We start from the raw sequence: 26,837 nt of genomic DNA on the forward strand, positions 1-26,837 counted from the left end.
TTAATAATTAAAAAAATTCTTTTTTATTGATCTTTACATTTGAATGATTTTGAGTTGAATGCCAAAAAAAAATTTAGTAAATATTTATAAATGGGGTCAACTATTTTAATTTTCATTTTTTTGAACGAAATTTCTATTTGATGTTATTGATAAATTTTTTTTTTAAAATACATAAATAATGAACAATTTAAAATAAAGAAAATTCGATTATCACAATTTTCAGAAATTTATAAATTTTTTAGAAAATTGTGATATTCATTTTTTTCTTTTTAAATTGTTCGTTTTTTTCTATACTTTTCAAAAAAAAATATATATATAAAAAACATCAGAAAAAGATAGAATAGAAATGTTGTCCAAAAACATGAGAGCCAAAATTTTTTCCAACTTTTGAAGACAAAGAAGCTATCAAAATCTTTATTTGTTTCTTTCACGAGATTTTTTATCATAAATGCGTCGTAAAAAAAAAAGCAGGATCAAAACAAAATTTTGTAATTTTAATTTTTCACCTAGATAAGGCCAAAAATAGGGTAGACCCCACTTGCAAATAATTACCTCAATTTTTTTTAAAGTCAAAAGGGCGCAAATCTCGAAATACGCCTTTTTGGTTTTAATAATTAAAAAAAAAATTCTTTTATTGATCTTTACATTTGAACGACTTTGAATTGAATGGCAAAAAAAATTATTTACAAGTGAGGTCAAACCTATTTTTGACCATAAAAAATAGATGAATTTATAGATCATCATAATTTTTTTTTAACTTCTTGGTTTTTATGGCGGATTTATGGTGGGGATATCGAGAAATTAATATTTCAATTAAAAAATCATCTTTGAAAGTTAGAAAAAATTTTGGCTCTCATGTTTTTGGATAAAATTTCTATTTTATTTTTTTTTTTTTTTATGTTTTTGATTTATATTTTTTTGAAAAATACATAAAAATCCAACAATATGAAAAAAAAAAGTTGAATATCACAATTTTATAAAAATTTTTTTTTAAATTTATAAAATTGTGATAATCAACATTTTTTTTTTTTTAAATTGTTCATATTCTTATGTATTAAAAAAAAAATAAATCAATAAAATTAAATAATAATGTCGTTCAAAAAAATGAAAATTAAAATAATTGACCCCACTTGTAAATATTTACCATTTTTATCTCCGCCCTTTTTAAGAAAATTTTTTTAAAACTCTTTTTGGTTCTTATAATTTAAAAAATTTCTTTTTCATTGATTTTTACATTTAAACGATTTTGAATTAAATGGCAAAAAAAATGTATTTATCCACCCTTTTAGCCAAAAATCCTATTCAACTGCTGTAATACACCCTTTTGGCACTTGCCACGCAATATTTAATTATTTTTTGATATTCTGTCTGTATAGTTATTATTTGTTAACAATAAACTTACTTTATCTCACGCACACAAGCTTCTACAAAAATCTACTTAGTCTTGAAAAAATGAAGATTTGAATTGTTTTATTAAATATTGACATGGGCAAGTAAATAATCATTACAATTACAATTATAAACATTTTTATAAGTTATAATTTAAGGTACTCAAGTTAACTTTGATCATTGACTTGCTACTTTCGTTTCTTCTTTACACTAACAAGCTTAAAAAGCAGATATTTTTTTTTTCTTTTTAAACGTCACATATTTTTTAAAAACTAATTACTCACAGGTTTTTTTTTTACTGACAACAATTTAATATCTGAACTTGAGTGTTTATTATTAATTTATCAATTATCAATAATCAATACTACCCATTAACTTTTTTTTAAATTAATACAAGTCCGAGTAATTAAAGATTACGAAGGCAGCACGTTGGTTTAGTCTTAACGAGTTGGCTGGTTTTTTTTTTTTTTTACCATAACTCATTACAGTTCAAGTAACTTTATTATTTTTCTTTAATAAAAATTTTAAAAATTTCAATCTTTTAAAACTCTATGAATGCAGCTGGATCAATAAAATAATTATTCAATTATTAATAATTATTTTATTTATTCAATGGAAGATTATTTTCGGAGTTATCCAAAATTTAATTATTTTTTTCGAGTGTTATGCATTTCTTAAAATTTTTTCTTAATATATTTCTCAGACAGTCCTAACCTCAACAATTTAAAACTCCATTGTTACCAATCCGCCATCTTGAATCACAACTCCCATCTCAAGACTTTTTTATTAAATATTAATCAATTAATAATTAATAACAATTGCAAATAATATTTTTTTTAATCTCCAGCGTAGTATAATTATAAATTTGAGCTTTTTTTTAACTATTGCTTGCATTATCTTAAATTATTCATCCATTTTTCTGCGGTTACATTTTTTGAATAAGGTTAAAATGTAGGTGGCGCCATCTAAGAGCCATATTGTTTAAAAAATAATTACAGACATGCACAACACTCAATTTCAAAGAGAAAAATCTCGATATGATTTAGCAACAACAAATACACAACATTTTTAAAATTTAATTTAAGTATATTAGGCCAGATATCGTTATTATATTGATAAAATTAATTTCTTCTAATTATCGCTCATAAATAATAAAATTATTTATGTTGCGGTCGCTTTGAGCGAATAATTGTCGCACGAGTAACTCGATAAACGCGAGAATGATTACCTTCATATTTATAAATGACCTTGCGAGTGAATATTATTATTGAACCATTTTTTTTTTTTAAACAAATCCTGAATTTAAAATTGGAAGAACACGAAGTTAAATAAATCTCGAAATTTTAAGAATTACAATAAAAAATAATTAATAATAATTATAATAATATAATATTTGTAATATACATTAACAAGATTTACAATAGCTTGCGCGATTATTTGTAAATATGGAATTGAATAATGGAAATAGCTAAAAACTGCTCTCTATATCTTCTTTCACACTAATTATCTCAAACCATAATTATCATTAATCATTACAATGCTAATAATCAATAATTAATCTCTTTTAACACACTCCAGGCATTCACACAACGTCCGATGATATCGAGGCATCTCTTTGGATAAAACTTGACGCTTAGTCAGCAGTTACATTTAAAATCTTTAAATATATGCGTGTATATTTTTAAATTAATACACACACATACATATATTACATATACATTTAATTAAATTAATTTTTTATTTATATTTATAATATATATACTGTTTTTTTAATAAAACTGAATTATAATAAAATAATACAATCCTTGGATCATCGAAAATTTAACGATAAAATGCAAATAAATGTCCCAGCGACAAGAGTACACGCTAAATGCCATTTTTTTATTGTTCATAATTATAAATTTAGATTTTTATTTTTAAGGGGGTTTTCTGGTCTAGAAGCATTAAATTTCAGGTAATTTTTTAAGAGTCTAAAAAAAGGCAGTCAATACTTTTATTATATATTTTTTTCTAAGTTATTTATTAATATTATAAGAATACAGAAGAAAATTAAAAAATAAAAAAAGTTGAAAATTCAAAAAATTAGCAGCTGATAAAAGTATGGATAAAACTACGGAAAAGTTGAAAAAAAATTTTTTATAAAATGACAACTGCTTGAAAAAAGAAAAAAAAAACATTTTTTTTTTTACTTTTTCGAATTTTTTAAAAATAGTAAAAATTTAAATTTGGGGATGACCGTAGTTCCAACTGAATCCTGAAAAAAATAGACCCGAAATAATTTTAAAGTTAGGAAAAATTCATATTATTTCATCATTAAAATTATTATAAAATAATAATAATAATAATGATATTTTTTTTTTATAACAAAAAATGGAGCGATCATTCTAGGGGAGCTTGTTTTTCAGGAAAATTGTGGGTATGATACAATTATTATTATTATTTTTTTTATTTTATAATAATTTTAATGAAATAATATGAATTTTTCATAACTTTAAAATTTTTTCCAGGTCTATTTTTTCCGATTACCGTTCCAACTATAGCGACATTACTCTAGATTAATAATCTTTTTTCTTGTTTCCGATTGCTAGAAGGGTTGGAATCGTGGGTATAGTCACGTGCCAATTTTTTGAGACCCCCCTAACTTTATCAGCTGCTAATTTTTCGAATTTTCAACTTTTTTTATTTTTTAATTTCTTTCTGTATTCTTATAATGTTAATAAATAACTTATCAAAAAATGAATAGTAAAAATATTGATTTTATTTTTTCTTAAGGCACTTCAAAAATTACCTGAAATTTCATGCTTCTACACGAAAAGAACAAGATGACACTGGATATCATCTCAGATTATACTCATTGTAATCTAGATTATACTCATTGTACTCTATATTATACACATTGTAATCTGAGATGATAACCGGTGTCATCTTGTTCTTTCCATTTAGACCAGAATACCCACTTAATTATGATAAATAATAATCATTCTCTCAAATCTTTCTCTCATTAATCATTATTTAAATAATATTCTCACATCGACGTACCGATCACGTGATTGCTTGAGATTTAATCACAGACAGATGTTTGGAATAACAATTAATCGGTATTATCGACTGATGTATTTTTTTTTTATAATAATAATAACTACTAACTATAATTAATATAATAATTCATTAATTAATAACTAAATATTGTTGTTAATATTAACTGATACGTAATTTAGAGCTATGACTGGATAAAATAATATTGGTTGAGTTAAAACTATAATTGTTTTATATCATACAAATTAATATTATGCAACTGGACATCGCGGTGTTGCTTTGCGCGGCATCTCAGTGGGACGAGATCGGGAACTGATGATAGATGAGAGAAGAGACCTTTAATTAGTAATTGTAATCAATAATATAAAAAGTTAATTAAATTGATCATTTTTGACCTTAATCACCCGGTTTTCGTCGCTCGCTTGGTAAAACTTTAAAACTTTAGACTGTGCCTGATTCTGATATTGATACTGACTAATTATAATCACTTCATTCATTCTCGATTTTTTCTTTTTTTTTAATCTAATAAATTTAAACACAATCTTATAAATAATTTGATAAGTTTACGCCGATGATCAAGGTTTTTCCGTTTTATTTTAAAGTGTAGTTCACTACATTGGGTTATCCCGGTGGTTTTCAGCGAACTGTGCGGTCTCGTCGAATATATACTGCTTTAGAACTTCTTTTGGAAGATCATCTAGCTCCATATCGAATCTGAATGGTTCTTCCGCTACAGGCTGTAAATAAAAAAATAAATTTTAGTATTGTCATTTTTTTTTATGTAAGTTGAGATTTTTATAAAAATTTAATTTAATTATACAATTTATTTATTTATGTATACATTTAAATATATAAGGTAAAAGACGTCTAGTTATTTGACACTTGAAATTTTATTCTAATTAAAAAAATTAAATGTTCTCAAAAAACCAATTTTCTTAAAATTTATAATTCAAAAATTATATTTATTAATTTATTAAAATTAATTTGTTTTTTTTTTTTTTTTAGTTAAAATATAAAATTGCAAGTGTCAATAACTGGGTCTTTTACCTTATATTTATTTAGATTTTTATAAAAATTCAATTAAATCATATAACTTATTTAAATTTTCATAAAAATTTAATTAAATTGCATAATTTATTTATTTAATTTATAAAATAATTTTTAATCATTAAAAAAATTTTTTTTACACGCCATAGTCGGGTAATTGAAAATAAGCAATAAATATCATCAATTAAATCGGTAAAGCTATAAAAACTACTTTATACCTTCAGTAAGAAGCCCCAATTCCAACACGAGTTAAATTACCCGTAATTTCCAACATTAGACAAATAAACTTAAAATAACTTATCGTAAAATTGATAAAATAAATTTTGCAAGATTTTTATCAAACATTGCTTTTTTAAAAAATAATTAAAAAAATAATTTCCTATAAAATTTTATTTGATTTGTCAGTTCTTAAAAATAATAAAGATAATTTTTTATGATTATATAATACTTTTATTGAATGCAAGATGGATCTCGTTAAATTTTAATAACCGATTGAATTTTATTGAGAGCATATTTTCTTCAAAAGACTTTCGGAGAAGTATGCATTGATATTTAAATTGATAATAAATACGTCATTATTTAGTTGATACTTGTAAAAAGTTTATTATATGAAAAATGACTTGTTGCACATTGTAAAAGACATTTCTCAGAACAAGTTGATAATAACTATAATTATCAGCCATAATCAATGGAAACAATTTATAAATAGAATGTGTAATAATAAAAAAATATCCAGGTGAGTTTTTTTAAGATATTTCAATAAAAGTATATTAAATATTTACGAATTTTTTTTTTAATTTCATACTGAGGATATATTTTTAAATAATTTTGTCTTTAAAAATAAATTTCATAAATGATAATAAAAATAGCAGACATCTGATCAGAGTTTTTTAAAATTTTTATAAGTGAAAAAAATTTTTTTAAACAATTTATTACCTGCAATTGTTTGAATAAGAGCTCTACTATTTTTTTTAATTAAATTTTTGTTTTTTAAGTTTATTTAAAGTCGCTATGACGACATAGGTTCTCTGCGATAAATTTTTATTTTTTTATTAGCGAACTTATGAATTATTCATGAAAAGTTCACAAAATTTTATTTATCGTCTTTTGGCAGTTTTAAAATTAAAAAAAAAATTAATATTTCTTAAACATCAATTTTTAAAGTATTTTTTTTTTTAAATAAAAAATTAAACATTAAAAAAAAATTTTATATGATTAAAAATTTTTTAAAAAATTTGTAAACTTTGATATTCGATCAATAATTTTTTAGAGTAATAATTTTTCTCTAAAAATTAATATATAAAAAAATAGGACAAGTCTGTATTTTTTGCCTTTGCAATTGAACAACAATGTCAAAAAATTTTTTTTGCTAAGTAATATTCAAAAATTCACCGCACTAAAGAATAAAATAAAAAAAAGAATAATTAAATTTATCAATTTTAATGGTAAATAAAACCATTCGGTATCCACCAAGATGGAAGGTAGATTTCCTATAATCCATGATTTTAATAACAATATTAGTATAATAATTATTATTCCTCAAGTTTATGAGAAACGTAAATCGGCTGCCCAATTTTAAAACACAATAATGAAAAATTATTCCCTAGTAAAGTCCTCAAACATGATTTTTATAAATCAAAAATATGTACTAAAGATGTGAATTCGTCGTAAATATATTATAAAAATTGTTATTATATGTAAAAATTTATTTAATTATTGTACGAAAGAATAGCGATGGCTAGTTGAATAAATATTATTATTTTTTACATTTTCGAGAATTTCAAATGGTTGCAATTTCTAAACTATTTGATGTATTTAGCTCATTTTTGAACTCATTCAAGCTAATTGTATGTATAATGAGTCTACCAAGCACGAATCCTAGATAGATTTCTATCTAGGCTTCGTGCTACCAAGTTTCATGAAGATTCATTAAGAATTGTGGGAGTTATCGTCTTCACAAACCGCGCGTTATAGTACATATATATATATATATATATATATATATATATATATATATATATATATATATATATATATATATATATATATATACAAACTTTCAACTCAATGTCATTCTTAAGCCTTACTCAACTAAATAATAAATAATTAATATAGTAACAAAATTCTATGTGAATTGTGACCCAAGGGCCAATGCAATAGATAAATTTTATGAAATCTATCCAAAAAACATTAAAACTCATTTAAAAAATTCTAATGCTTGCTTCAGTTATTTTTTTCAATATGATAATCAGTAATTGCAATGTTTCATTTTGATCTTATTTAAAATTAAAATTAATAATGTAAAAATTTTAAATTAAAAAATTGAAAATATTATTTTCTGTGTTATCCTCAATTTACTTATTTGTATTACTTGATATATCTCTGTTTTACTAAAATTTAAAATTAAACTTAATTGTAAACCCTTAATTACTAAGTAATTTTGTACTGAGTTGTATCATATAAAAATGCAAACCAATGTATTAAATACTGATAGCTCTGAGGGAGCTTAGGTTCCAGAATCAATAAAATTTTCTATCTATCTAATTACCAGATATGTGCAATTTTCATAAAAAAAAAAAATAATTACCTCATCAGCGGGATCATAATACTGCTCGAGGTAGGGATGTGCAAGTGCATCTTCAACAACAATCCTCTTATTAGGATTAAACGTCAGCATTTTATCGAGCAAATCCAGCGCTCGTGGATCTGCATTGGGGAACAAACAAGTCCAGGGTACCTTGGGTTTGTACGGTAACGATTGTAAATAATTCCTTGCCTGCAAATAAATAAATATGACTAACCACTCAAGCATCTTTTCCCCTTCCCTCATCCATCAACAATCAACAATCTCCAATCTATTATCATCATCATCATTAATCATCTTCACAATTCACCGCGATAAAATTAATAAAACTAAATAACCTTCTCATTGATGATGCACTCAAGGTCCTCAGCAGAAGGCGAGCCCAGAACCCCCAGGATGTGGTTCAGCTGATCTAGGTAGTGTTTACCAGGAAATATAGCGCGCCTCGACAGCATTTCAGCGAGGATGCAGCCCACAGACCAGATGTCTATAGACTTGGTGTAGCCCTTGGAGTTGAGCATGATCTCCGGGGCTCGGTACCACCTTGTAGCTACGTACTCCGTGAGGAAGCCCGCGTGGTTGTGGTCCGGATCCGCGACCCTGGCCAACCCGAAGTCGCAGATTTTAAGGTCACAGGTGGTGTTGAGGAGCAAGTTGCTGGGCTTTAAGTCCCGGTGGAGGACGTTGGCTGAGTGAATGTACTTCAGCCCGCGGAGAATCTGGTAGAGAAAGTAGCATATGTGGTCGTTGCTGATCGCCTGTGTCTTTAATAGTTTGTACAAATCTGTCTCCATAAGACACTGAACTATGTAGACGTCTTTCATCTGATCGATACTCGGTGCTCGTATTATGTCCCTTATGTCTATTATGTTTTCATGCCGAAATCGCGTGAGGATCTTTATTTCCCTTAACGTCCTCTGGCTGTAGGTCTGATGCTCAAATGGTGATATCTTTTTGATCGCCACTTTTGTTTTTGTCACGTTATCATAAGCCGACCTGAAACATTATTTATCATTAATATAAACAATGTTTTTTAATTAATAGAATAAAATAATAAATCTTTATTAGTTGAATTAAAAAAAAAAATTGTAAAATTTATGACGTTAAACTTTGCAGTCACTTGATCATTTTTGAATTTTTTTTTAACAAACAAATCGGCTGCCCAATTTTAAAACACACTGAAAAAAAATGTTTTTGAATAAAGTATATAACCCTGATTCAGAAAGATGATTTGAAATGATTACCTTCATGTTAATTGTATATTTATATAGTATTCAAATCGGATGCTTTTAAATTATTTCAAATCATTATAAATCGTTTCAAATTAGATTTATTAATCAGGGATTTTTGAAGAACTTCATCTTCTTGATTTGAATAAAAAAATTCTTAAACTAAGAAATTTTTACTTGGTTTAAGTAAATTTTACTTGATTCAAGAATTTTCCGTCTTGATTCTAGAGAATTACCCTCTTCAAAATTATTTTCTTCGTTCAATAATTTTCCTCTTGAATCAAGTTAATTTTTTTTTCAGTGCAGTAACTGCAAAATTTTTATACCTGATTTTTTTTTAGTATTGCTACATTTATCATAACTTTTAGACATAATTTCAAGTATTTTTTCTTAAAAATATTTATATTCAAGTATTTTCTATTCATAAGTCAAATTTTTTATCAATTTGGCGCGCAAACTTTTTTTTAATAAGAAAAATTAAATAAATTTTTCAATTTTCAGTTACTGTGTTTCGAAATTAGGCATCTGAAATTTGCTACAAAAAAATTTTTTTTAAAATTGAATTAAAAATAAAAAATGGTAATTTTAGTGTTATTATAAATTTATCATTTATAATTTAAAAATTTGACGTAGAAATTTATAGATATCTGTCAATTTTTATAAAAAATAAAGTTTTTAAAGAAAAACATTAAAAAAAATCGTGAATATAATTTAAATAAAAAAATAGTTGGTAATTTTAGTATTGCTATAAATTTATAATTTTTAATTTAAAAATAAATTTAATTAATATGAAATAAAATACTTAAAAAAAAATTGATGTAAAAATTCAAAAAAATTATGAATAGAATTTAAAAATAAAAAATGGAAATTGTCTGCAAATTTAAGTATTAATTTACAAATTTATAGTAATTTTGAATTTAAAAATATGATATTGAGATTGAAAATTATCTGACAACTTTATAAATTTTTATAATAAATAAATTAATACTTAAAAATTTAGATTTAGATCTAAATAAATAGATCTAAAAAAGATCTATCGATCTAAAAAAATCTGAATAAATCTAAAATCTAATATCTAAAAATAAAATTTTGTGTAAAAATCAAAAAGAAGATTATGAATACAATTTTTAAAAATAAAAAATGGTCAATTATCTGTTAATTTAAATATCACTATAAATTTATATTAATTCATAATTTTAAAAAATATGATACTGAAATTAAAATATCTGATTTTTTTTTTAAATAAATATAAATACTAAGTAAATAAATTTTGTTTTTAAATATGAATGAAATTCTTTAAAAATAATTTTTCTTATCACCAACTAATTAAAAAAAAATAGTAAAAGCTGTCAATTATCTAGATAAAAATAAAGATAAATAAGAAAAATAAAAATAAAATTAATAATATTTATCAGGAATTTAGTAACAGGATGTGATGTGGTTTAAAGCCTGACAAGTACCAGGAAAAAATTCCCCATCAGAGCGAGGATAAATTAAAAATAACAGTGGAGCGGATGAACCAAGCGGCAGATAGTAGTCCTAGAAGTGAAGTAAAAATAAAATGACAAGAGAAGATAAAACAATATTACTATTAGTATAAACTATTGTGAAACGGTGAATAAATTTGAATAGTAATGGACGATGTTTGATAGACGGTTGGCTCTAATTATTTATCTTGTCATGCAGACACCAGCACCAGCACCAGCACAAACACGAGCACCTGTGGGGCGGGGAGAGAAGTTGATGATTCACAGAGTAGACAAACATGTTATGTTATGTTATGTTTAAGTAATAATAATAGTTAAGTAATAATTGTACTCACACGACCATCCCGTAGGCGCCTTCGCCCATGTACGAGAGATTGGTGTACCTGGGGCCGACTTCGAACACCTGTCCTCTCACAATCTCGGCATTCGGATTCACATTAGCTGCACCTTCATTCGCCATTTTGACAACTACGCTAAGTCACTAATGTTGGCTGGAAACAACGGGCAGCCGAGCTCTGTGCTGAGTGTTCAGCGATGCTGTAGTCCTGTCTTGTTGTAACTTTTGTGTTAAACTTTGAGCCTCTCGCTTGCCGTCTGCTGTGTCTGTAGCACTTTGAGAGACTTCTGGCGGTCTCTGGTGGCGTTTTTGGGACTATAAGGCGCAAGATGGCGCTGAATTGCAAGGCGGGAAATTTTTAATTTTGAAACTGGGGTTTCCCTGATTTTTATGCTGTTTTTGGGCAAGAGATATGAAGAAATCAAAATTTAAGGTTAATTTATGAGTTTTGAAATTTTTTAATTATAATTAGACATTTTCTTGGAGATAAATTTGAATTTTTTTTCTATTTTTATATTTATTTATTTATTTATTGATTAATCAACATACGCCTATCGGCTATATACATCAGTAGAAATTATTTCAAATTATATAACATTAATTTAAAAAGTAAAAATTAATTAGAATTTAATTAAAGAAAAAGAAAGAGAAAATGTGTAATTTATATATAAATGAGTAATTGTTTTTTAATATTTGATATATATAATAATTTCATTTTTTAGATTAGATCGCTTCAAGGAGTTTCTGAGTTTTACTTCATTAATTTTAATAGAAATGATGAAATTATATTGAAATTAACAGATTTGATCATTTTATTTAATAAGAAAATTTTTAAATAAATTTCTAAACATGAAAATTATAAAAAAAATATGAACACAATTTTTTAAAATGTCTTTTTGGTACTAATTTATTTTTTAAATAAAATAAAAAAATTGTCGCATACATTTTTTTCTTGAAAATTTTAAAAAATGACAATTTTTTAATAAAAAAATGTAATGAACAATTTATAATTATAAAAACACACATTCGAGTATTGAATAGATTTTTTACATATCCAGGTGATAAAAAAAAATTAAATAATTTATAACTCTTCTTTAGAATTCAAATTCTAAAATTATGGAAGAAGAAATAAAAATGAATTATAACAAAAGGTATTTAATATTAGATGTTTTATTTTATTGTGGTATTTTGTTTACATCTAAATTAATATGAATATCAAAACTTATACATCAAAATTGATTTTAATTGTCAGTTGATTAGTAAAATACCTGGAACAAAAAAATTTTTTAGATCAACGTAAATCTTTTATAATAGCTTTTTAAGATCTAAATTTAAATGAGATTAAATTTGAGTCATTTAGATTAAAAAAAAAAATTATAGCTTTTTTTAAGGATGTGTGGCGGCAACAATTGTATCATACAAAAAAAAAAGTAATTTAATTTAAAGTTTAAAAATTTTGTGGAGTTATTAAAGTGTAAGTAATTATCGGCAAAAGTTTCATGTGCTGTTTTCGGAATTACTTTTAAGTAATGTCGACTTATATTGTCAATTTAGTCCCATGTATAATCTAGCTTTTTACTTTTTAAAATTAAAATTAAAGTAGTTGGGAAACAATTGGGGTTTTTTTTGTCTAGAATTATTTAAAATTATTAAAACTTTAATATTCTTATAACTTTTTTAGCCGTTAAATAAATTAAAAACTTTACTGAATCTCTTCAATTATAAAAGAAGAAATGTCAAGATCATAACCTCAGTTTCAAAAAATTAGCCCGTGTATATAATTTTCTCTTTTTTTCATCAACAAATTTCTTCTATAGAGTTCTAAAAAAAAAAAGTATTAAAAGAATCAACCAGATGTTTGCTAATTTTAGAATCATTGAACAAAATTCTAGAAAAAAACGGAACACTCCTAACGCGCAAGCGAATAAAGTGAATCTCAAGCGACATTACAGAAATATTCGCATTACTTTAACCTTAATCAACAGTATTTATAAATCATTAGTAATTATTGAATCTAAATTAATGATTAAATTAAATTAAAACTAAATCCAGGTGTACAAATAGTGATTATAAATTATCAGTTATAAACTATCAATTAGTGATTATCAATTATCAATTACTAATAATTTTTTTTTCGTTTTGTTTTTCTCTTCTTTCAAATTTCTTAAAATTTCTTAAGTTTCTTAAACCTATCTTCTCTCTTTACAGATGCTAAGGTAAAAGGCCCAGTTATTGACACTGGCCTAATTATTGATACTTTTAATTTTATTTTAATTAAAAAAAAAACAAATCATCGCTAATAAATTAGTAAATATAATTTTTTAATAATAAATTTTAAGAAAATTGGATTTTTACGAACATTTAATTTTTTTAATTAGAATAAAATTGCAAGTGTCAAACAACTAGGCCAGTGTCAAGAACTGGGTCTTTTACCTAATAAACATTACTAAACATTCTACACTTGAAAATGTAACATATTGTTGTTAATTGCCGAGGGCGTTTTTTTACAAATAAATAAATAAATTATTTAATTAAAAATTTCTTCAGCTGAAGAACCTGCACTTCATTAGTAAAAACTAAACGAGTGGATTAAAAATTATAACATCTGATACTTTGATCTTGGACGGTGATATTATACTGGATTTTAAAGCTCCGGTTACCTCAATCCGGTACAGTGGGAAATCCTAAAATGTAAGTAGACATTTTTATATTTTTTATATATATATTAATAATGATAAATATTAAAAAAAAATTAATTAGTTACCTTGAAAATAATATTTTTAATTTTTTAATTTCTTCATCTAGGTCATGATTTATGATCACGCATGATTGATAAAAATTAAAATTGCTGATAATGATAAGAGTGATCACGCAGGTAGATTCCGAGTGCAGAGTCTAGTTGAATTAAAAAAGCAAGCAGATTGTAAGTAGTTGTAATGTAAGTTGAAAAATTCCTTGTAAGCAGTGAGCATTAAAAAAAAATATTTGTCATTTCTGACGCTCTGATTCACAGCGTCCTCTTTCAGCATGACGTCAACTTACGGATCTGGATAAATGAGACACATCAATCTCTGGCGTGTACCCTGCCACGGCTTATACCTAAAATCCAAGTTGGAGCACAAGAGTTAGGAGTACCAAGTATAAGGTATAACCAACTAAACACAGTATAGCTGGTAAATTTATCTATAATCTACAATAAAAAAAAAAGCGTAAGTGTATAATATAAACGTAAATATGTGTAGATATATTGATGTAAACATTCACACCTAGGATTAGTAATCGGCATTAATCATCTTCTTGGAGTTTATTGAAAAGTGTTCAAGAAACGATTGTATTTAAAACAATATCCAGGTTGTAATAGTAATCCAGTGATTTTTTCAGGCTCTGGCGTCTCAGTTTCCTTGGACATCTAAGACAGTAAAAGTTTGTCTCCAGATCCAGTGTCCAGTGGCCAGTGTCTCATTACCTTTTGAGTAATTAGCAGACCCACATCACTACTGACTAGTGATGTTTATACTTACTAATGTCCGAGATAATTACTAATGATACCAGTGTGTGTTTGTACTTGTTTTGTGCCCACAAATGCTTCGATGATAATTGATAGACTATCTAATTGACAAGTGCTTCAAGCGTATGCTTTTTTGTAAGTATGTTTGATTCAAAAATTTTTTTTTTAAATTGCACTTATAGTTTACTTTATTTTCATTTTATTTTTTAATATTTTGAAATTGATACTAGCAGATTTTTGAAAATTTTACGACATTAAAGTTAGCAGTCATTTCACAATTTTTTAATTTTATTTAACAAAAAAATTTCATGATACTAAAGTTAGTCGACGTTTTTAATTTTGTTAATTTTTTTTAATAATTAAATTAGAACAAAAAAATATTTTTAAAAAATTGCACTTACAGTTTTTAAAGTTTTTTACAAATGAAATTTTTTTTCTTTTTTTTTGTAGTCATTTTTTCAATAAAAAAAAATTATAAAATTTTTGAATGTCGGCTAACTTAATTTTCATAAAAATTTTTTCCAAAAAATTAATTTTAAAAAATTGCATTTTTTATTTTTTTAAATTTCTACATGTCAATTTTTTTTTTCAATTTTTTTTGCACTAGTTTATTTCTTTAAAAAATTCTAAAATTTATTAAATATCTGCTACTTTAATTTTCATGAAAATTTTTGGAGTTTTTATAGTGATACTGAAATTTTTTTTATTCATTAAATTAGAATAAACTTTTTTTATTCATTAAATTAGAACTTTAAATTTATTCATTAGACTTTTTTTTATTCATTAAATTAGAACTAAAAAAATATTTTTAAAAAATTGCACGTATAGTTTTTTAAATTTTCTACGTGCGAAATTTTTTCTTTTATTTTCTTTTTTTCAATAAAATAAATTACAAAAATTTTCAGATGTCAGCTAATTTAATTTTCATAAATCAGCATAGATCTGACTATTTTTTTTTTATTTTTGTTGTAAATTTATTATAAAAAAAAAAAATAATTTTTTAAATTTGCACTGGTAATTTTTTTAGTCTAGATGTGAAATTAAAAAAAAAAAATTATCCACAATAATTTAGTTAGTAAAGGAATCTAAATAATTGACAGATTTCTGTTAATTTCAGTATCATTTTTTATAACTAATTATTTGATAAACATTGTTTTATTTTATTTCTCCATGTAAAATTTTGTTACTAAATTTTTTTCATAATAATTTATTAACAGCCGAGACCAGTGATTGCAGTTTCAATCGGCTTAGCGAAACGAATGGAAATTTTGAAAAAACATTTTTAGAGATAATAGATAATTTAATAAAATATTTTACCACAAAGCGAGAAAAAGATGGTCTCGCCTGTTAAAAAGAAAATTTTATTGTAATTTTTTGTTTACAAAAATTTTTCAAAGTTTATTAATAATTTCTTGATAAAAATTACAATTTTAATTGTTTTTATAAAAAATTTATCTGTTCGCTAATTTCATACTCATTTTTATTTTATTTACAAGCACCAAAAAATAATAATAATAATTTTTTCAGCAGTTTTGTTATTTAAAAAATGTTTTTATTCAATCTGTTTATTAAAAGCAATAAATTGAAATTTTTTTTTCAATTAATTCCTAAAAATATTCAAAGAATTTTAATAATATATTCATTATTAATTATTAAAATTTATAAATTATAAAACATTATAAAAAGTTCTAATTGTGATACTTAATTTTTTTTTTAATTTAATATTAAAAATTTTTTAAAATTTTGTCAATTTTTCATCTAAAAAATTGATACTGAAATTATTCATCTGACAATTCTTGGAATTTTTACAACTAATCAATTATTATAAAAAAAAATTCTCATTATTTCTTAAAATTTCTTTATGTAGAATTTTTTTCTAATTTTTTTTCATTATAATTATAATTTGTTATAAAAATTTTTAAATGTCTGCTAACTAATGTCAATATTATTAAAAAATAATTTATTTAGCAATAAAAAAACCTTGTCATTTAAAAATTATTAAAGCTATGTAAATAAAAATTTACATAATGCTGTCATATACAACAAAAAAAATTTATTCACCCATTAGCTATCATAAATAGCATAAATATCCACTACAAAAAATTCTGCAATATTAAACAATGCAAAAAAAAATAATTTACTGTTTTAATAATAAACAATAGAGCTAATGACTAATTTATTTCTTCTACAGATACCGTAAAACAATGGCCCAATCAATGACAATAGAAACAGTGACAATCACCAAGCCATTTAAAGTAAGTTTCCCAGCAATATCAATAATTTCGATGACATAAATACCAAAGACCTGGATTTGATGACACTTAGACACTGACTAAATAAATATCAGTTATTACTTATGATTAAATACGTGAAGTGGATCGTAAATCGTAAGGTGAGTCGCGCAAGCGTGACTTCGGGTGGAAAAATCGAAGGCGACTGCGCCCTGTTCTCGGCATCGCCACCCTAGACCCCACTGTCCTAGTCTGGCGATAGTAATTCGTAAATCCGTAATCGGAAAACGGCATAGAAAAAGATATGAAACGGCATAGAGCATGTAAATTAGGTCTTTGAACCCACTGATCCTGAACTGAAGCACCAGTAGTACTCTAAGTTTAATTATTCACAAGTGATTACTGGTAAATGGTTGGTGACACCTTCAGAGCCGCTACAAGTTTCAAGTTGGGGTTTGGTTGTAATATTGAGATAAGGGCATCAAGGGAAGAAAGTCATAAGTTTGGTGGGTTCTGAAGCGTGCCTCACCCTACGAGTGAGTGATCTATGGCGGGGCTAAACCGGGTCTACGACGTTCCATAGAAAAATAAAAATAAAAATTAAACATATTTAATTTTTCTTGCAAACTATTTAATTTTTTACTTCAAGCCTTTGAAAGAAAATTAGTGAATAAATAAAGTTTAAAGTAAATAAATAATAACTCAACAAAATGATAATGTATACTGTCGCAGACGATCACATGGGAGAGAATGAAATCGCCCAGGTATCCAAGACAACTGATAGACAGTTTGGATTTTATAAAATGTTCTATTAAATATAGGAATAATTATCTATTTTTTTTTTAGGTGATAGCATTGGTATGCGGAATAATCGTGATCCTGCTGATGATAATGGGACTGGCGTCGGCGGACTGGCTGATGGCGGTGGGATGGCGTCAAGGATTGTTCACACACTGTATTGCGGATGGTGCAGACACGCCGCTGCCTTTTAACGTTGTAGCTGAACCCGGATGCTATTCCGCCAGAGATGTTGGCTACATAAAAGCTGTCGCTGCTTTGTGTATTGTTTGTCTGGTGGCAGATATCGCGGGGACGCTGCTGACCTGGCTTGGGCTTAAGTCCAAGGATCACAGGAATAAACATCGCTGCTACAGGATTGCTGTCATTTGCATGTTACTAGCTTGTAATTATTTTTTTATTTATTTATTAGGCTTGTTTGAGAAATATTCTTATTTTTTATCTTCCCAAGTGACAAAAATTTTTTTTTGAATTCAAATTGACAATTATTAATTTTTTTCTTGTTAAGTAAAGTCTTCTAATATGTCAATTTTTTTATGACCCTTCTCAAGCTGCACAAAAATTTTTTTGTTAAATTTAAGTTGAAAATTATTAATTTTTGACTTCTTGTTAAATTAAATTTGCCAAAAAGCCAATATTTTATTTTGTGACGCTCAGGTAATTATAAAAATTGAATTTTTTATTTTTAGTTTTGAAATTCCCGCCTCAAAAAATTAAATTGTTACGCAAAATTAAATCTAGGTGTCACTATTTAATATTAATGTATTATTAAAATGGCGGGCGCCCGGTTTTAAGCGTTTTTTGGCAACTCTAATTAAAAGAAGAAATTTTAGATGATAAATTTTTGTGGGGACTTTCTAATAAGAATTATAAATCAGATAAAAAAAGAATTTTATAAATTGATCATATAATTCAAAAGTTATCGCAATTATAAAATTTCACAGTTAACTTTTTAGGTTATGAAGAAAACTTTTTATTTTTTTTTTTAAATAATAATAATAATAATGTAATGGTTTATTAATTTAGGATTAGCTATTCTACAACAATCTTATTACTAATACATTTTTTACTGAGCATACTAATTTAAAATTTATAAAAGCGATTAATATTCTCCTTAATATAGAACATCAATTTAATTTTAATTATTTTTAATCTATTTTCATGAATCAATTTATTATTTTATTATCAATAGAAGAAATATTAGAATACTTCTTAAACAAGCGATAAAAAAAACTTAATTATAAATTTACTAATTAAATTTGTATTTTCAGTGATAGCTCTGCTGATCGCGTTGATAATTTACCCAGTGTGTTTCACCGGGGAGCTGAATCTCGGGAATAGAACAGTCTGGGAGTTCGGATGGGCTTACGGGGTTGGCTGGGGTGCAGCGATATTCCTCTTCGGTGCGGTGATACTCCTGTGGTTCGACAAAGAAAGCGAGGAAGTATATTACAAAGAGCGTAAAATAGTGCGCGAAGACATGACAAGTGGCGGAAACAATGCCATGATTGGCCACGGAATTGCGGGCCACCATGGCACCATGAGAACTGGGCTCCAACATGCCTAGTGGCATTGTACCCTGCCCGATGTTGTCCTTTAGGTGATTTCAATTGATATTTTTTTCTTCACTTCTTTATTTTCTCTCACAAAACCTATTTTTATTTTATTTTTTCACATAATACATATTTTTATTTTTAATATTATGTTGCTAAATTCAAAATTTTTTTAATATTAAAAAAAAAAAACGACAGATCTATTGATTATAAATTATAATTATAATTAATTAACGTAAATCGGAGACCAATTCGCGTAAAACTGTGACTGCCACTGCTGCGCTACAAAAGTGCGTAAATTATTTATAAAAAAACTGATTAATTAATTGATTATCTAAATTAGATAAAATTTACTTTAAAATATAAAAAAAAAACTGAAAGTGAGGGACATTGAAAGTACGGCAGCTTAAAAATATTTATTTATTTTGTAGTTATATTTATATATATTAAATATCTAAGCTAGGAATTTTTTTTATAAAATAAATTCTACAATTAGGACTTGAAATTATAATTTACTATTGTAAAATATTATACACAGAAATTTATTTATATTTTTTATATTATAAAAATTTATTTTTATTAATTAATTTAGTATTTAATTGTCTGAAAAAATGAACAGAGTAGCAGCTTAATAATAGACTCAATAAATTAGCAAGTAACTATTTTAAATAATTAGGCAGCTTATCAAGATAGTTTATTTTTTGTGTCCCTCGTTATATTACTGTTTTAATTATTTACATCACTAATTATATATTTTTTTTTTGTAATTAATTTATATTAATCATTGCTCATCGACTAACAGTACTTGTGTACTAAAGTTTATTATTATCATTATTAATTGATATTATTTTTATTTTTACTATTTAATTGTACAAAACCAAACGGTTAATGAAATAGAAGCAGCTCGGGCAGGCAAAACCGATCCATTGCGCCATATGCATTACTAATAATTACGCATATGTATATAATACCTTAGAAATTTTATATATTATATATTATATATATATAAAAATTAATAATTGTCATAGTACCAGTGCTATTGTTAGATTAATAATTATAAATTATAATATTAATAATTAATTATTGAATATATTGTAAAATTATAAGCACTAATAATTAATTAATTAATCTATATAGAAAAAACAATATGACACTGGATATCATCCCATATTATACTGAGTATTAAAATTAAAGAGTATTAAAAAGTATAAAAATTAAATTAAAAAGTATAAAAATTTCAGATAGTAGCTACTATAATCCTGATTACAATAATCTAGATTATAATGAGTATTAGGGTGGCGCAAAAAAACCGACTATTTTTTTTTTTTTAGTCTCGAGTGAAAAAATGTTAGTTTTTGACGTTTTAGGAGCTCTCTCCAAAGGACAGCTTAAAAAAAAATTTTTAAGACGTCGCTCCAAATTTTTTTCAATTTCAAAAATCGTCAAAAATCGAATTTTTTTTTAAAATTTTTTTTCTCGTTACGTCATAATTTTATAAACCAAAAAAAAAGGTTTTCCTGAAAATTTCAGTTCAAAATGTGAATTTTAAAAGATCGCTCATAATTTTTTTTAATTTATTAGTGATTATTTAATTGGATTAGCATTTTTTTACTCTAAAATTTAAAAAAAATTATGAGCGAACTTTCAAAATTTAAATTTTGAATTGAAACTTTCAGGAACCTATTTTTTTTTGGTCTATAAAATTATGACGCAACGAGAAAAAAAATTTAAAAAGAAAAAAATTTCGATTTTTGACGATTTTTGAAATTTAAAAAAATTTGGAGCGACCTCTTAAAAATTTCTTTTTAAGCTGTTCTTTGGAGAGGGTTCTTAAAACATCAAAAACTGACTTTTTTTCACTCGAGATTTAAAAAAAAAAAAGTTGGTTTTTTTGCGCCACTATTTCAGATAGTAGCTAGTATAATCCAAATAACATTGAGTATAATCTGGATTTTTTTTAGCTATCTAAAATTTTTTTTCACCACAGATATCACTGATTATAATCTGAGATAATATTCAGTGTGATCTTGTTCTTTCCGTATAAAGAGAAGAAATAATGCTTAATTAATAGATAATAGATTTCTTATTGAGAGCCGTGAGACCGAAGTTAATTAAAATTAATTGACTAATATTTTTAATGAACTACTGTTGAACATAGTTTTTCTGATTAATTAAATGTTTAAATAAATTTATTGTAATAATTAATAATTATGTGACTGAAATATATACATTTATATTGTATTACTGATTACTGAAGAAAGGAATGTTCGAATAGAAAAAAAATAATTAAGCGATTAGTGATATGATTGTGACTAATTCCGTCTGGTTTTAAAATATAAATATTTAAAAACAATTCCGAATATAGATAAATCGACGATTAGATTATTTTTAAAGTAATTTTAATATTTTAGATGTTGGTTAACTCTTTGGCACTTTCATATCACCTAACATATCGTTATCATCTATGCGTATAGTTTATGTTTATGTAGATGATATTATGATGTAATGATTAATTATTAATTAATGTTAGATGAGTAAATATGACGGAGATGTTACCAAGATTGGAGAAATGGTTGAGCCGGGTAATTAAGTATTTCATTGTTAGATGTCTTTATTAACAGCCTATCAAATGTAGATATTTTAGAGTGTATCATATAGTGATGTTATATTATTAATTGTAACAGAACAAATTATTGTCCATTGTCATTTGTTGTGAGCATATCGCAGTATTGTACAAAAAATAAATAAAAATATCCGTCGATCAATTTTTTTTTTAATTAATTAATTAATTAATTTATTTATTTATTTATTTATTTATTTATTTATTTATTAGGTACAAACGCCAATCGGCAATATGCAACATTATACATTTCAACAGTATAAATTTAAGTGTAAGAGATAATAGAAGTCTAGGTATTAATTTATTTAAACATAATTAGTTGAGTTTGCAATACGTATTAAGAATAGATAAAAAAAAAAAAAAAAATTGTAAAGTTTAACATGGAGAATACTCAGCAATAAGTAAATATTTTATTTTCATTATGTTTCTTTTTTTTTTCTTCAATGGGTTGCAATTCTGAAGAGAAAATTAAAGGTAATTTTCTGGAGTATTTTTTTTGGAAAAAATTGATAAATTCATGGATTAAAAATTTTAAAGCCGTATTTGTATATATTTTAACTAAATATATAAATTTCATCAATGATATTGATACTAACAGACATTTAAAAATTTTTTAGATTTTTTATAATAATTGAATTATTATAAAAATATTTTAATAAAAAAATTTCACATCTAAAAATTTATAACTGCAAATCTATTGAAAATTTTTTTTCTTTATTATTGATTTGAAAAAAAAATTTTTTTAAATTGTCAAATGTCTGCTGATTTCGGTATCAAATTTAAATAATACTAAAGTGAGCCATTAAAATTTTTTTTTTTCATTCATTAAATTAGAATTAAAAAATATTTTTTAAAAATTGCACTTATTTTTAAAGTTTTTTACAAATGAAATTTTTTTTTATTTTTTTAATAAAAAAAAATTATAAAAATTGATAGATGTTGGCTAACTTATTTTTCATGCAAATTTTCAACAAAAAATCACTTTAATCTAACTTTCTTCAGAGCTTCTGGAGCTACATACCAAGGATTCTATTCTCCATGACAGAAAAGAATACTTTCGTAAATACCTCTTCTTGTGAAATCTATGAAAATTAATTTAACAGGTATTTAATATTCTTAAGAATTTTTGTAACAAGTAAATTAATTAAAAAATGCAATTTTTTGTGAATAATTTTTTAACTATTTTTGCTAAAATAATATAAATTTCTTTCAAACCTTCCGCAGCACAAAATTTACCAGCTGCTGTGTAAAAGAAATCTTTAAGGCTTGGCACGATATTTTTACAGTGTAACTGTTTTTGTTCGGATTAATAATTAATATTAGACTTGCATATTTAAATGAATTATTAATTATTAAAACCTGTATCAAATTATAAAAATTTAACGTAAATGATTTCAAAAATACTAAATATTTCCTTTCTTTGAACATTAAAATTCTAAATAATGTAAAGAAATTTATTTTTCTAAATTTACTAAAATAAACTTTGTATAAATATATCATAGTACTTATAAGATTATAAAATTTTTACGTATTTTTGCCATACAGCTTTTGTCTTGCATATAGTTGAATAAATAATAAATTTATTGATTTTAATATAAAATCTTTTGAGAGAAATAAAATAATTAATCAAGGTCAGAAATAATTTGCAATAATTTGGTTTTATTAGTGTCACTTTTTATAATTATTGTTTAATAAAATACATTTATTTATTTTAATGCTTTAAAAAATAAATTAGGGGAAAATTTATTAATAATTAAATAAAATAATTATCGTAATTATATCTCAATATTTTGTTAAGAAATAATTTATAAAAACATTAGAAAGTTAGTTATTTAGTAACTAATATATATCTTTGTTAAAAATAGTTTTAAAAATATACATATATACACAAATCTAAATATACAAATATACAAATCCATAAATATACAAATCTAACTAGTCAACAGTGAACAAAAAATGTATAAATATAATAATTGTAATTTAATTTTTGTTTTATTGTAAACTTTGTTTTTTTATTATTTTGAAATAATATTAAAATCAAAAATTTTTTATGAATAATGAAGTATATTGAGTTAATTAATTGATAAGTTAAAATAATAAATTTTGTTTTGTTATTATAATATTAATAATTATAATTCATTAATTATTCTTTTCCTCCCTATTCAGCCCTCTGTAACTTCGTTTCTGTTGATTTAAAAAAAAATAGACTTAGACAATTTTGTAGAGAATTGAATTTCCTATAAGATAATTAAGAGCAAAATTAAAAAAAAAAAATTATTCGTTATTTTAAAAATAAAAAAAAAAAAAAGAAATTTTACAATGTTATTTAAATGGGAAAGGAGACCCGACTATGTGCCAGCTCGATTTTTGAGATAATGAGTTCAAACTTTAGGAGAATTTTTTTTTTTCATTGAAGAAACTTTTAAGATACGTTTAATCGAAAAAAAAAAATTTTTTTTTGACAGTCCAATATATATATTGTTCTAATATAATAAATATAATATTTTGTTCTATAACTTTATAATATTATGTTTTATAACTCTGTATTATTATTGTAATACTTTTTTTTATAATTTTATATAATATAATTATATTGTTATTATTATAATCATTAGCTACATGTGCTATTTAGATTAACGATATGTAACTTTTTGTAACTTTGTTATTGGCCTTGTAATAATTCATTAATTATTTTTTTCCTTCTATTCAGTCCTCTGTAACTTCGTTTCTGTTGATTTAAAAAAAAAATAGACTCAGACAATTTTGTAGAGAATTGAATTTCCTATAAAGTAGTTAAGAGCAAAATTAAAAAAAAAATTTTATTTGTGTAGTTATTTAAAAAAAAAAAAATTTATTGTTATTTAAATGGAAAAGAAGACCTCTCTTTGTGCCAGTTTGATTTTTGAGATGAGTTCAAACTTTCGGAGAATTTTTTTTTTATATTGAACAAACTTTTAAGATAAGTTTAATCGAAGAAAAAGGTTTTTGATCAGTCTAATATATATATTATTATAATATATTGTTCTATAACTTTATAATATTGTGTTTTATAACCCTGTATTATTATTGTAATATTTTTTTTATAATTTTATATAATATAATTATATTGTTATTATTAATCATTAGCTATATGTGCCATTTAGATTAACAATATGTAACTTTTTGTAACTTTGTTATTGGCCTTGTAATAATTCATTAATTATTTTTTTCCTCCTATTCAGTCCTCTGTAACTTCGTTTCTGTTGATTTAAAAAAAAAATAGACTTAGACAATTTTGTAGAGAATTGAATTTCCTATAAAGTAGTTAAGAGCAAAATTTAAAAAAAAATTTTATTTGTGTAGTTATTTAAAAAAAAAAAAAAAAATTTATTATGTTATTTAAATGGAAAAGAAGACCCCTCTTTGTGCCAGTTTGATTTTTGAGATGAGTTCAAACTTTCGGAGAATTTTTTTTTTTATATTGAACAAACTTTTAAGGTATGTTTAATCGAAGAAAAAGGTTTTTGAACAGTCTAATATATATATTATTATAATATTTTGTTCTATAACTTTATAATATTGTGTTTTATAACCCTGTATTATTATTGTAATACTTTTTTTTTATAATTTTATATAATATAATTTATATTGTTATTATTAATCATTAGCTATATGTGCCATTTAGATTAACAATATGTAACTTTTTGTAACTTTGTTATTGGCCTTGTAATAATTCATTAATTATTTTTTTCCTCCTATTCAGTCCTCTGTAACTTCTTTTCTGTTGATTTAAAAAAAATAGACTTAGACAATTTTGTAGAGAATTGAATTTCCTATAAAGTAGTTAAGAGCAAAATTTAAAAAAATTTTATTTGTGTAGTTATTTAAAAAAAAAAAAAAAAAAATTTATTATGTTATTTAAATGGAAAAGAAGACCCTCTTTGTGCCAGTTTGATTTTTGAGATGAGTTCAAACTTTCGGAGAATTTTTTTATATTGAACAAACTTTTAAGGTATGTTTAATCGAAGAAAAAGGTTTTTGAACAGTCTAATATATATATTATTATAATATTTTGTTCTATAACTTTATAATATTGTGTTTTATAACCCTGTATTATTATTGTAATACTTTTTTTTTATAATTTTATATAATATAATTATATTGTTATTATTAATCATTAGCTATATGTGCCATTTAGATTAACAATATGTAACTTTTTGTAACTTTGTTATTGGCCTTGTAATAATTCATTAATTATTTTTTTCCTTCTATTCAGTCCTCTGTAACTTCGTTTCTGTTGATTTAAAAAAAAAATAGACTTAGACAATTTTGTAGAGAATTGAATTTCCTATAAAGTAGTTAAGAGCAAAATTTAAAAAAAAATTTTATTTGTGTAGTTATTTAAAAAAAAAAAAAAAAATTTATTATGTTATTTAAATGGAAAAGAAGACCCCTCTTTGTGCCAGTTTGATTTTTGAGATGAGTTCAAACTTTCGGAGAATTTTTTTTTTTATATTGAACAAACTTTTAAGGTATGTTTAATCGAAGAAAAAGGTTTTTGAACAGTCTAATATATATATTATTATAATATTTTGTTCTATAACTTTATAATATTGTGTTTTATAACCCTGTATTATTATTGTAATACTTTTTTTTTATAATTTTATATAATATAATTTATATTGTTATTATTAATCATTAGCTATATGTGCCATTTAGATTAACAATATGTAACTTTTTGTAACTTTGTTATTGGCCTTGTAATAATTCATTAATTATTTTTTTCCTCCTATTCAGTCCTCTGTAACTTCGTTTCTGTTGATTTAAAAAAAAAATAGACTTAGACAATTTTGTAGAGAATTGAATTTCCTATAAAGTAGTTAAGAGCAAAATTAAAAAAAAATTTTATTTGTGTAGTTATTTAAAAAAAAAAAAAAAATTATTATGTTATTTAAATGGAAAAGGAGACCTTTCTTTGTGCCAGTTTGATTTTTGAGATGAGTTCAAATTTTCGGAGAATCCCTGATTCAGAAAGATGA

General features: G+C 24.1%; 2 protein-coding genes and 1 long non-coding RNA gene across 6 annotated transcripts; 1 reads left to right on the plus strand and 2 right to left on the minus strand.

Annotated features, from left to right (window-relative positions):
• The first annotated feature begins 63 nt into the window (after positions 1-63).
• LOC123265648 (transmembrane protein 47) lies at positions 64-19,690 on the plus strand. Of its 3 annotated transcripts, XM_044729476.1 has the most exons (5): positions 14,353-14,425; positions 14,491-14,756; positions 16,809-16,872; positions 17,695-18,031; positions 18,918-19,690. In XM_044729476.1, exons 2-5 carry the CDS (start codon positions 14,743-14,745, stop codon positions 19,211-19,213), a joined length of 711 nt encoding a protein of 236 aa, XP_044585411.1. In that variant the 5' UTR covers positions 14,353-14,425; positions 14,491-14,742; the 3' UTR covers positions 19,214-19,690. The 3 variants fall into 3 exon arrangements, with proteins under 3 accessions (XP_044585412.1, XP_044585411.1, XP_044585413.1); XM_044729477.1 differs by lacking the exons at positions 14,353-14,425; positions 14,491-14,756; positions 16,809-16,872 and adding exons at positions 64-81; positions 17,536-17,612; XM_044729478.1 differs by lacking the exon at positions 14,353-14,425 and having other exon boundaries at positions 14,663-14,752.
• On the minus strand, positions 4,946-11,385 carry LOC123265643 (mitogen-activated protein kinase 1). The gene is made up of 4 exons (XM_044729470.1): positions 11,108-11,385; positions 8,395-9,052; positions 8,060-8,248; positions 4,946-5,162 (listed from the first exon to the last, which is right to left on the minus strand). The coding sequence occupies exons 1-4, from the start codon at positions 11,230-11,232 to the stop codon at positions 5,037-5,039; spliced, it is 1,098 nt and encodes a 365-aa protein (XP_044585405.1). The 5' UTR covers positions 11,233-11,385; the 3' UTR covers positions 4,946-5,036.
• LOC123265652 lies at positions 13,670-14,510 on the minus strand. 2 transcript variants are annotated; one of them, XR_006509621.1, is made up of 4 exons: positions 14,376-14,510; positions 14,152-14,299; positions 13,874-14,004; positions 13,670-13,793 (listed from the first exon to the last, which is right to left on the minus strand). It is a non-coding gene; the product is annotated as an uncharacterized LOC123265652 (long non-coding RNA). The 2 variants fall into 2 exon arrangements; XR_006509620.1 differs by having other exon boundaries at positions 13,874-14,299.
• Positions 19,691-26,837: the final 7,147 nt, after the last annotated feature.

This window comes from Cotesia glomerata, linkage group LG5 (genome assembly GCF_020080835.1).
Source record: "Cotesia glomerata isolate CgM1 linkage group LG5, MPM_Cglom_v2.3, whole genome shotgun sequence".
In the NCBI taxonomy this organism is placed as follows: domain Eukaryota; kingdom Metazoa; phylum Arthropoda; class Insecta; order Hymenoptera; family Braconidae; genus Cotesia; species Cotesia glomerata.